General features: G+C 38.1%; 1 protein-coding gene and 1 long non-coding RNA gene across 2 annotated transcripts; one reads left to right on the forward strand and one right to left on the reverse strand.

The window, feature by feature from the left end:
* Positions 1-633: 633 nt before the first annotated feature.
* On the reverse strand, positions 634-9,480 carry LOC133309934 (uncharacterized). The gene is made up of 7 exons (XM_061510793.1): positions 9,405-9,480; positions 8,628-8,744; positions 8,475-8,514; positions 7,643-7,722; positions 7,028-7,129; positions 5,222-5,276; positions 634-775 (listed from the first exon to the last, which is right to left on the reverse strand). The coding sequence occupies exons 2-7, from the start codon at positions 8,710-8,712 to the stop codon at positions 634-636; spliced, it is 504 nt and encodes a 167-aa protein (XP_061366777.1). The 5' UTR covers positions 8,713-8,744; positions 9,405-9,480.
* LOC133309931 (uncharacterized) lies at positions 1,824-4,450 on the forward strand. Its single transcript, XR_009751378.1, has 3 exons — positions 1,824-2,084; positions 2,933-3,021; positions 4,206-4,450. It is a non-coding gene; the product is annotated as an uncharacterized LOC133309931 (long non-coding RNA).
* Positions 9,481-13,229: the final 3,749 nt, after the last annotated feature.

The raw sequence follows: 13,229 nt of genomic DNA on the forward strand, positions 1-13,229 counted from the left end.
CAGAATATAATGATAGAAGAACAAGTGGTCCAACTGTGATGTAATCAAGAAACTAGAAGTAGCAAAGACGAATAAAAGAACGAGGTATGAGGATCCACAAGTACAGAGGTCAATCATGCACGATTATATCTTTTGTCATATTACCATTACAAGTAATTACTAAGCTATCTCTACTTAAAAGAAACAGATCCTTTGCCTGAACGATTATTTCTCCAATCAAAACACCATAGCCAAGTGATAACTCACTAAGCCAATTCACCCCTGCTTATAAATACGAATCTGGCTTTTCAAAGCAGATTCTCCATATGTACTTCCCAATACTGTGCATACATTTTATATTATAACCAAAGATTATGGACAAAATTTTGGCTTCAACCTTTATTGGTGCTTTAACAACTTTTCAAACACAATGGCATACATTATTTTATGGTATCCTGCTAGTCAATAGTCATCAATCCCGTAGTTTAATTTTATACCATTGACAAAATTATTTCAGATATAACAATTATGAAAGCACGTTAATAAAAGAAAAGATGTAAATTCTTCAGGTACAAAAACTAAATATAGAAGATTTATATCAGTTCAGGTATGGCTGAAATTATTAACATGTAGTTTCTGAAGATGAAGATAGTATTAATCCAAAAATAAAATATAGAAAGATGGTTTCGGTATTTGCCTCACCACTTCAAGATCAATGTCATCCAGCACATGGTTAAGGTTCTTTAAATTTGATTTCTTTCCATCCTTCGGCAATGGAGAGTAGCTGTATGGAATTCTAAAAACCACAAATTACAAAATATGTTCAAAACGTTTCATCAGTTTATGCTAACAGCCTGTGAATTGCCATGAATGCTAACCTCATATTGCTATGTATGCTACAAAACCCCTTCCGTAATAAAGGACAACTGTTGAGGTTATGTTGTTCATTGAAATATTGTCAACCTCATAGAATTCCAATTTTATATTCAAGAACCACAAGTTACAAGGGGATGTTGTTTCACATGACTGCTTAAGGTTCCCTTTCATAAAACTTGTAAAGAACCATTTTAACCCAAAAGTTTAAACTTATAAGTGATTGGAGTTCAATAGTTTTATATTATATCTCTCTAACACACACCCTCACATAAGAGCTCTTTGAGCTTGAATAGTGGATATTGCACCGTCTATTTTTTTTTCTACCTTGTACTAACTTAATTCCACTAAAAAGTAAGGGCGGTGAGAATCGAACTTGTGACCCTGTGGTCACCTTGGTTCTTATACCATGATAAGCAATCATTTCAACCCAAAAGCTTAAGTTTGTAAGGGGTGAGCTTTCAATGATTTTATATTACATCTCTCTAACAAAACTAACGGAACAACAGTCCCAGGCTCCCAGCATTCATAAGTAGTATAAGGTATACTGTTTAAAAGAACCCTAGCTAAAGCTAATATCTCATACTTGCAATGAAATATGAGGCTATTCTTTTGCACTTTTAAACATCGGAAAGAGGCTCCATATAATAACCCTCACTAGTAGTTGTAGATTTAATTTTGAAGAATAATTAGAAGTAAAAGAAATAAAGTCACCTTAGGTGAAAAATGAGTTAAAATGGCAGTTAAGGGGTAAAAATGCGGATAAACAAAGTTACCCGAAAAGTGAAAGTAAAGTTAAAAATATGACTAGAAAAATATTCTAGTCCATTTGGTAAAGTTTAGTAATGAATGGAGGTGTGTAGATAGATAAACTTTTACGCAGTTGAATTTAACTTGACCTATATAAGTTAAATTTCAAAACAATGCACTCTTCCTTCTTCTTTCTTCACGCCGTCGACAGAGAGGGAGAGAAGAGAATGAGTTTTTGATCTCAAATCTTCCATAGCTCATAACTTGAGCTAGAGACCTCCAAATCACTTCGTTCCAAAGCCAAACTTGTGAGAAATTTCGAGAGGAATCCATTAGTACTAGTATTTCTGGGTGGGTTTCACTGTAGAGAGAGACCTCCTCCTCCAAAGATTTCGAATTTCATGGAAAAGATGGATTTTGATGGAGCTTGAGGCCGTGGGAGCTTAGATACTCATCTCTCCTTTGTTTTAGAGTGCATTGTGGTAAGAAATTCCCTTCCTTTTCATGAAGATTGAATTTATGGTTTCATTTTAAAAATTTGGTTTGATTGAGCATGTTAGAGCTTGATTCAGGTTTAGCTCATGTTGAGAAAAGTGTTTAGATGAGAATTTTAACGGTGAAAATGTATCTAAAATATTAAAGATACCATATTTTTGAATAGTGTTGTATACGTGAATAGTGACGTATACATGAATAGTATTGTAGAGATGAACAATACCGTATATATATATATGAATTAATGAATCTTGGATTAGAGGTGTGTAATAAGCTTGAATTTGATGGACTAAAGCATTGGAATCATGAAGTTGGCATGAATTCTTTTATGTGCCTCTTAGCCATTTACAAAGGAAGTATGTGCTATGAGTTACTGTTTTACAAATCGAGCATACTTTTATGCGTGGAATAATATTCTAAGGTGTATGGACCTTCGCTTTGGTGAAATAAAAAAGAAAATAAGGTAGCTCCTTTGTATGACCATAAAATGAGTTTTAGCCATTTTCAAAGGAGGTATATGTTCGGAGATATTATTTCGCAAAGTGAGAACACTTATACGCGTAAAATAATTTATATAGGTGGCTAAGCTTGGGTTTAGGCACTAGACAAAGAGAAATCTTATAGCTCCATTGTAATGGGCATTCTGCCTTAAGTTGGGACTATCCTAAGACTAAGTGAATATGTGAAATTTTGTGGGGATTTATTGAACAAAGAACCACCCACTCATGACTTAATATGATTAAGTAAAAAGAAAATAAACAATAAAGTGTGTGTCTTGTATATTTACATGGCATTATATCATTTTATTGAGTTTTGTGTTGAATTCCTTCTCTAGGTGTACCTAGGGACTGTGAACGTTTGGATTCTCGTGGAGCATGATAAGTAGCTTGTTCTTTAAGTAAGCAAATTGTAAAGCTCCAAGAGGTAAGCTCTATGTTTATGGGGTTCGCTCCTACTTTGTGTTCCGCCATAGTGTACGGACTGTGGTCAGGTTGTATGATATGTATGAGATATATGATATAGATGCATTCATATAGAGCTATATGATAATATGATATGTTTTGTTATGATATGACTTCTGTAATATGATTTCTGTAACAATATCTGGCCATTGATTGTATAGTACCCGGATGTTCGCTTTGGGGTCCTCCCTCGGGACTGACTGCGTACGCCTCTGATATGTTCTGGTTCCGCTTTGGGGTCCTCCCTCGGGAACACGTGCGTTGATTTCCGCTTGGGGTCCTCCCTTGGGAATGACTGCGTACGCCTCTGATATGTTCTGGTTCCGCTTTGGGGTCCTCCCTCGGGAACACGTGCGTTGATTTCCGCTTGGGGTCCTCCCTTGGGAATGACTGCGTACGCCTCTGATATGTTCTGGTTCTGCTTTGGGGTCCTCCCTCGGGAACACGTGCGTTGATTTCCGCTTGGGGTCCTCCCTTGGGAATGACTGCGTACGCCTCTGATATATTCTGGTTCCGCTTGGGGTCCTCCCTTGGGAACACGTGCGTTGATTTCTGCTTGGGGTCCTCCCTTGGGAATATCTGCGTACGTTTCTGATAAGATATGTGTATATGTTTTGTTTAGTTATGATATTGGATTATATGACATGTTTTATGGGATATGAATGATGATTTTGTAAATGATATTTGTTACGTACGTTGATTTCCGCTTGGGGTCATCCCTTGGGAACGATTGCGTACGTCTCTGATATAACACGTTTTGTTCTGATGTGAGTATTGTGATGATTTTTGTAAAAGATATTTGTTACGTGCGTTGATTTTTGCTTGGGGTCATCCCTTGGGAACGATTGCGTACGTCTCTGATATAACACGTTTTGTTCTGATGTGAGTATTGTGATGATTTTTGTAAAAGATATTTGTTACGTGCGTTGATTTTCACTTGGGGTCATCCCTTGGGAATGACTGCGTTTGTCTTTGATAAGATATGTATATATGCTTTGTTCAGTTATGATAATTGCTTATATGATGTTTTGTATATTATGTATCTGACTGTCATGCAGGAAGTGAGCCCAGGGTATGGAGGGTTTTCCATAAACCTGGAGTTTACTAGAGATTCGTCTCTAACCCCGTTTGGGGATATGATTTCAGGAACACAGTTAATTGAAGAGCCTCACGGGACAAGGACACTAACCGTGGCTAGAGGTACTAGTATGAGGATGTGGAGTTCTGGGTGGTCGGATGCTACTATTTGTTTTAGACGTATTTTTGGAAAAGATGTATTGTTGCATAGTGTTCATATTCGATACATGTACATTTATGTATTCAGGCATGATGATATGACTATGTAGTATTCAGCTATGTTATGTATTGGATTGCATGCTATTAGATTTGTGGCGGAGCCAAGTTCAGCATGCGCCCATAGATGGGTATCTGAGTATAGTTGCATGACTGGTACTTCTGGAAATATATATTGTTTAAACTGTCTATCAGGAACTCTTGAGAGTGGGATTGGAAAATCCCCAGTTGTCCGATTTACAGAGGTTACTCTGTCCGATTTTCGTCTCCGTAAAATAAGAATTAAATTAGAAGAAGTATGCAATGTGATATGTCATGTGAAAAAGGATTAAAGAAAAAGAAAAAGTTAGTTCGTATTTTCGTAAGTTAAGTCTTCCGTTGTTTCTGTTAAGTATCATATGCATGTTAATTGAACCGGCTCGAGGCTGGGGATGTTACACTCCAAGTAAAATCAAGAGGTCTAGCGAGAATGAGAGACTTGATTGAATGGAGCAAATTGTAACTGTAGCATTGTTCAAGGCTTCCTATACAACTAAAATGGGCATCATCACGAATAAACATGCCCAGATGGATGTTTAATTAGCAACAGGTCATGTATACCATTACAAATGTTACAGGTATGCTTGTTTATTAGCCAAAATTTTCATCAATGCGAGTGAGATGGTTTGGTGATACTGTTAAATGAAATTTAGCAAATTTCCACTTTGTAACGAAATAAAGTTATTTGGCCTAAAACCATGCCATTGACAATAGTTGCTTTAATCACATTATGGGAATATTAAAAATATAAATAATGTTAACAGAAAACTCTTACATAAGGAAGTACCAATTAATAAATGAACTATCCTAAATATTATCAATCTAGTTACCTAGCCCGTTGTTCTGGCGAATGAACTGGCGTCTCTGTTCCCACTTTACCCAAACCTAGAAAGATTCAGTAAATGTTATATGAAAAAATGACAGAGCAACAGACAATTGGTAAACATTGATATATATAAAGTTCCATTTTATCTTAATGTGGAAGTACATCATGCAATCATCTAAGAGACAACACCTGCAAGAACAGAGATGTATTGAAAGACATGAACTGAGCAAACCACAGATTAATTTGAGTGCCAAGAGACAAACATAGAATGTTAAAGACATCAATTACCTGAGGAGGAAACTTAGATTAAGACTTTTTTTGGTTTCATTACTACGTTTGAAGATCTCAATTTTAACCATTATCATCAATTCTTTACTTTCCATTATAATAAATTGTGTTTGAAATTAAAGAGATTTAGGTAGGAAAAGAAGAAAAGAGAGAATAAAGATTGAATAATCTGAAAGAACTAAAACTTATTCTCCAAGTAATTATACACAGCAAGAACTAAAACTTAATCTCTAATTACATCAAGGGTAGCATTTGGAAGCTTCAAACCACAAGAAAACTTAGGAGACCCAAAAAAAATGAAATTGAAATTGAGTTTGACGTCCATCACAGCCATAAAGAACTGATCGTTAGTATGACTCATTAGTAAGATAGGAGAAATCACCATCGGTATGATTCTCAATGGAAATCCGGTATAAATCATAGACAATTCTTCATTGTATTACTCATTGGCAAGAAAGAAATCACCGGAATAATCATTGGTAAGGAAGAGAACAACATGACATTTACGTTAGAATATCTAGAATATATTAGAATTATATCTATTTTTCTCATATTTCATGATTTATTTCCCTATTTTAGGAGTCTACTAATAATATAAATGGGGATTATTACTTTGAATTTTGTATCATATCCTTCGTAACAATGTCAATATAATTCTATTCTAAAAGTATTTGTTGTCCTCCCTCTAACTAAACCCCATAATTTCAACAATTGCGTTGAATTGTTATTCATATTGAAATGAATCAAAATTGAAAAGGAGTTGGTCAATGATGCTCGAACATGTAATTGTTTTGAGTGCCTAAGATTCTAAAGAAATAAAGGGAAGAAAAGAAAGGGGTAGAGACCGCTGGTCTTTTGTATTCATTTTAAATATTTTTCAATCTTTTTTGAATATATAAATAGAGAAGAGAGGATAGGCTCAATATAGAAAAAAAAGTAAAGAATCTTGGGATACACCACCCCAAAAGCTAGCTCAAAGGGTGGGAGTGTCCAAGTTCTTATAAACTCCACATTAGTTGCTCATACAACCAATGTGAGACTATATATCTCAACACGCCCCTTCACACAAGAGCCCAATGGGCTTGAAGAGTGGATGATGCAACAGGCTCAGCCTACCTGTGCTAAGAAATTCTACAAGAGAAAGTGGGGGGCGGCGAGGTTCTGATACCATGTAAAGAACCTTGGGATACACCACCCCAAAAGCTAGCTCAAAGAGTGAGAGTGTCCAAGACCTTATAAACTCCACATTAGTTGCTCATACAACCAATGTGAGACTATATATCTCAACAGATATGAAAATTTTCCATAGGTAATTGAGTGTGAGAGCCAAATGAATCCAAAGATTCATGTTTGGTTCACAATTAAGAGAAAAATCAACCGGACAACTTTGCTTTCCATCAAATTTAAAAAGGAAATATCCGTACATGTTGTTGATGAGTATATATCAATATTGACATTGATCCTACAAATAATGCAATATGAAATAGAAGGGGATCCAACATGAGTTAAAAGCGAGATATACCTTCAAGTGAAAAAGAAACATGAGCTTCGCAGGTGGGACACTTTTCCACAGTGGCATTAAGCTCATCATCACAAAGCAGATCGATAACAGATAATTCTGAGTCTAAGAACAAAGACAAATCAATAGGTGAGAGGAAGAAAGTTTGGAGGATTATGGGTAGGTTGATGAAAATAAAAATTAGATGTTGTAAAGAACCAATTCAACCTAAAAGTTTAAACTGTTAGATGAGGTTACATTAATGATTTTATACTTCTTTAACACGCGTCCTCATACGAGAGCCCATTGGAATTGAAGGGTGGACAATGCACATGTCCACCTACCTATGCTAAGAAACTCCACAATACTTAATTGATTATTAATTAATTGATTATTAATTAAATGGAAGGTGGTGAGCGTAACACCGAGGCTCTGATATCATATAAAGAACCATTTCAACCCAAAAGTTTAAGCTCATGGATGAGACTACGTTGATGGTTTTATGCTTCTCTAATAGATGTTAAATAATTTCCACTGTTATGGCCTCAAAACCAAAAATATTAATGGAATCTTATTTTATTATGGCCAGCAACACAGTCCCAACATGCATGTGTTGGATATCTGTAATATGCTACCTACATTGATCAGTGACTGTCTTCCAACGGCTTGGTGCTCCATTAAAAGCAGTATTCTGGTGATCAGGTGCACTTACTAAAACCCTGTCAAATGATAAAATATCAATAGTTTGAATGGTGAGAAATAAGTGCATGTTAGGTGAAACAAATAAATGGTGGTTGAAGGTTATCTTCAGAATAACCAAGCCTATCCATTTAGAAATAATCATCTCGGAAGTTATAATTGTCTTCGTATTTGCCCAACTCCCAAAAAGAGAAGAGAAAGGAGAGTGAGAAACTGGGAAAGGAAATAAGGGGGGGGGGGGGGGGGGGGGGGGGGGTGCAAGAAGCAAGCAAACCAATTGAAGGTTTGGTTTGATTTCAAATTCTGCCAATTGGTTTAATTTTAAATTTGTTTTGATTAGTTTGGTCCAGACTCCAGATTTCTGAAATTTTCTGAGCCACATACCGAAGTATCCTATTTAATAAAGTATTAAATTTTGAACCACATCAAACCAAACCAACTCCCACGCACCTATTAAAGGAAAATAAAAAAGACATAATGGAATCAGAAGCAACCAGTAAAAGCATGTTATGTCTAACATTTCCTTCTAGCTTCATTGAGAACACCTTTTATCTGTTTGCTTGCCATGGATGTGTTACTAGGTTGAGCAATAATTTAGAAGAAAAAAGTGAAATAATGTGAACAATTAGGCAATGCAGTCATTCTCCAGCCTCATGAAAAGCCCCTTACGTCCATTCAATTGCTTTAAGATATATGTCTTAACCAGTAGAGTAATAAAGTAGAAGGTTCAATAACAATTAACAAAAACATTTGAAAGTAAGGATTCACTCACTTCTTTGGTGATGTTTCAATCGGGTAGCGTAAAGGTGCTCCTGCTCCAGTATAAATTCATTATAAATTGCATATCTCAGTTCAAATTGCATTTAAATGAAACCAGTTAGACTTGACAGTTGACACGGTTGTGCAAATGTACTAGAGCACATACTTGCTTCTTCAAATTTGCAAGAATTTACAGTAGTATCCACATTGGTAAACATTGTTGGCTGATTTGTTGCGACACTGCCTGGCATGCTAGAAACATTGATTTCTCCATCATCCCTCCCTTTCATTTTTGTTCAAGAAATAATTGGGGGGAAATTGATAATTTTAGTAAACTGGACATAAGAAAGAAAAGAAACAGATGCCATCAAAATAAAAGAAACAAGCAGCAGCAGCTTTAACTGCACAATTTGGCAAGGAATTCTAAATCCTAATAAATCTTTTTCCTACCATATCACATGGCTGTCCTTCAGGAAGTCTATCAGAAGATGAATGTTTTGAGCCTATAACTTAATTACCAAAATTAGCAGCCAGTTTTTAATATATTGGAATCATTTCCATATTAGCTAATTAGTATAACATCAAAAATGGGAAAGAAAGAAAATGAGTGGATAATACTAAGCAGCCATATATTATTTGTTTGAAAATCTCATGAAGAAACCTTTTTCTCTCCTTTGTAAACAAACAGAGAAGATCCTGAATAGGCTTGGTTAATGTTCAGTGCAACTGTTAACTATAAATAACCCTCCATTAGCTAGTTATTGTCCATGCCTCATGAATAAATTAAACCCGACAAGATTGGGAAACTACTCATACGATCAATATATTCTACAAAAAAGTACGTTTTTAAACTTCACATGTAAACCTTATTTTCAGGACTGTAAAGAAACAGGATTACAGGAGCAATAAAACTGCTAATGCAGAAAGAATATTAGATGCATACCCTTTGGGCAGGAAGAATTGCATTTCTGAGCATTTGTTGACAAGTTTAGCAAATTAAGAATGTCCAGAGACCGATTTTCTTTGAGGCTTTGTCCACTTATGCCTGGGCTATCAGAACAGTTATCTGATCCCAGCATCTGCAGATTCTGTTGTTGACGTTTCCTTTGTTCGAAGTATTGCTTTTGCCTGATGGAAATAAGGAGTTCATTACAATTCCAGCATGTAACTACCAACTCTCAGCAGGACCACTCTTCTCAGTCTCGACCAACCAAATTTCATTGGGATAAGAATATCTAACATCTATGTTTTACCTCTTCTGTGTAGACTTCCTTGACTGAAAATTCCCATCTCAGCGCAGGGGATATCATGCACCAAATACATAGAATGTTTTGATATCAGAAGAAAAACAAACATCATTTATGTTGCTTAGTTCAAATAATTTGAAATTTGGAATGGCATGTGATACAAACCCAACTGTCAATGTCCCAACACCTCGCCCACGTAAGCCACCATCTTACCTCTCAGACTACGTGCAAGGAAGATACAACAATAGAAGTTAAAGACTTGCTGACCTTCAGTTATTTTAATAGACCAAATGCACGTCCACTGCATTCTTGTATTTTTGTTGTTTAGTTTTTATTTTCTGCGGTGTCAGTTATTAAGTTTTAATTAGTGGGAAGTCAGTTATTAAGTTTCAGTTTTCTGTAATTAGTGGAAAGAAACTGCTCATTGTAATTTGTATTTAATGTTTTTATCATTTAAATGAAAGGATCAGAATTATTATCCCATTTACGTTACTTTTCAAAGCTTAGCCTTTTTGCTAAAAAGGTCCCCATCATTTGGTGCTTTCATTGAACACACTCTCCCTCCATGGCAGAAGGAACACGGTTCCGGAAGCTTGAAGAAACACAAGAGACTCAAACAAACCATATCAATCAACTTCGTGACTCTACCACCAAAACCTCTACCCAAATTTCTGAACTCACAGAACAAACCAACCAAACTGTCCTTCGTCTAAATGAAGTTCAAACTACTCTCACCACCTTGCTGGGGCGCCTTGATCAACTGACACTTAGCAACAATACCAATTCTTCCAACACACCACCTCATTTCCCTCCGGTCCTTCAACCTCGTGCCTTTAAGCTAGAGTTTCCTCGGTTCAATGGCAGTGATCCATCAGGATGGCTCTTCAAAGCAACACAATTTTTTGACTTCCACAACACTCCCCAACACCAAAAGCTCCAAATAACTTCCTTCCACATGGATGGACCAGCTCTAGCATGGTTTCAATGGATGCACTCTAATCATCCATTTCATGACTGGAACGAGTTCACGCAAGCATTAGAAGCTCGCTTTGGTGACTCACCATATACTGATCATATGGGATCCTTAGCCAAACTTCAACAGACCACCTCTGTGGCTGACTACATTGCCACGTATGAAGCATTAGCCAACCGTACCACCAACCTCCCTGCAGAATTCCTCCTTCGCAACTTCATTTCCGGTCTCAAACCAGCCATACGACAAGAAGTCCAGGCCTTACAACCAACCACTATTTTTTCCGCCCAAGGATTAGCCAAACTACAAGAGGAGAAACTTGCCGATCTACACTCTAAACCCACTGCCATCACTGCTCTAGCCTTGCCTGCACCAAAATCAACGACTCTGTCACGCCCTTCCATTTCTTCAACACCTTCCCTTCCACCCGGTGTCCGTCGCCTCACACCTGAGGAAATGAAAACCCGCCGTGAACAAGGATTGTGCTTTAATTGTGACGAACGATTCTCCCGTGGCCACAAGTGCAAACAACCCTCCAATCTCCTTCTCGTAGAGGATATCACTGACATTCCACCCGAAACTGAAATCGACCCAATCACCCCCCTTTCAACCGAAACACTTGACATCTCTCTCCATGCCTTTGCTGGCCAAGACTCTCCTCGTACACTTCGTCTGCAAGGGTACATTAAGGGTGTCACAGTACAAGTTTTAGTGGATGGCGGTTCAACTCACAACTTCATTCAACAACGGATGGCAAACCACCTTCATCTTCCTGTAGATACCAATCACTATTTTCCTGTTACAGTGGGTAATGGAGATACGTTGCAGTGCTCTGGTTTGTGTCTTGCTGTTCCTGTTCAACTTCCTGGACACATTTTTCACATTGATTTATTTGTTCTTCCCCTCCATGGTGCTGATATTGTTCTTGGAGCTCAATGGTTGCGTCAATTAAGCCCAGTTACCTTTGACTACCGTCTCCTTACCTTGTCATTTCATTTCAACTCTGAACCTGTCACACTTCATGGATACACTCCTCCTATGTCCACCCCTATTACATCATCCACAGTAAGACGTCACTTGGCTACTTCTTCCATCGCAACACTCTACCATCTTCACCTTAATACAGATTCTACATCCACTTCTCCCACTATTCCACACGGCATTGCCCCTATCATCCAACCCTTTCACCATCTCCTTGAGCCACCTAGTGGTCTTCCTCCCCCCAGAAACCAAGATCACCGCATCCTCTTACTTCCAGGAGCCAAACCCGTCAATGTCAAACCCTACCGTTACCCGTACTTTCAGAAACAAGAAATTGAGCGTCAAGTTCATTCAATGTTGCAAGATGGACTCATTCAGCCTAGCCTAAGCCCATTTAGTTCACCTGTCCTCCTTGTCCGTAAAAAAGACGGTACCTGGCGCTTTTGCGTTGACTTTCGTGCCCTCAATGCCATCACTACCCGTGACCATTTCCCTATCCCCACCATTGACGAGCTCTTTGATGAACTTAGGGGCTCCAAATATTTCACCAAACTTGACCTTCGCTCCGGCTTCCACCAAATTTGTATGCACCCAGATTCCATTCTCGCCACTGCTTTTCGTACCCACCAAGGACATTATGAATTCAAAGTCATGCCCTTCGGACTCTGCAACGCACCATCCACCTTTCAGGCCACCATGAACTCCATCTTTGCTCCTTACCTGCGCCGCTTCGTGCTCGTCTTCTTTGACGACATCTTGGTCTATAGTCCCACATGGGAATCCCACTTAACCCACTTGAGTGATGTCTTCTCACTGCTGGCTCAGCACCAATTGCACATCAAGTTATCTAAGTGTTCATTTGGACAAACTACAATTAATTACTTGGGTCATATCATTTCTGCTGCTGGTATTGCTGTTGATCATGCTAAAATTACAGCAATCTTGGAGTGGCCTACTCCTCGTAACATCACTCAACTTAGAGCTTTCTTGGGCTTGGCCGGTTATTATCGGCGCTTCATTAAACAGTATGCTACTATTGCATCTCCTCTGACCTCTTTATTATGCAAAAATAATTTTCTTTGGACAGAGGATCAAGACAAAGCTCTCGAAAACCTCAAGCAGGCCCTCACCAATGCACCTGTTCTTCAGCTACCAGATTTCTCCGCCCCATTTTGTGTAGAAACAGATGCTTCCGGTGATGCCATGGGCGCTGTCCTCACCCAGCATGACCATCCTCTGGCGTACTTCAGCAAGCTTTTCTCCCCAAGAGTTCGTGCTGCCTCTACATATGTCAAAGAATTATGTGCTATCACAGAGGCTGTTCACAAATGGCGCCACTACCTTTTAGGCCGCGAATTCCTCATCCGTACAGACCATTATAGTCTCCAGCACCTACTCAACCAATCCATCCACACTCCTGAGCAGGAAAAATGGCTTTACAAACTTTTGGGCTTTCATTATCGAATTGTCTACAGGCCTGGCAAGCATAATGCTGCTGCAGATGCTTTGTCACGTTGTCCTACCATGCATGCTCTTTCTGTTCCATTACCAGCCCTCTTCACCAAAA

The sequence above is a fragment of the Gastrolobium bilobum genome, unplaced genomic scaffold (assembly GCF_033153095.1).
Source record: "Gastrolobium bilobum isolate Gb01-03AN ecotype WA unplaced genomic scaffold, APGP_CSIRO_Gbil_v1 utg14995, whole genome shotgun sequence".
Taxonomy (NCBI): Eukaryota; Viridiplantae; Streptophyta; class Magnoliopsida; order Fabales; family Fabaceae; genus Gastrolobium; species Gastrolobium bilobum.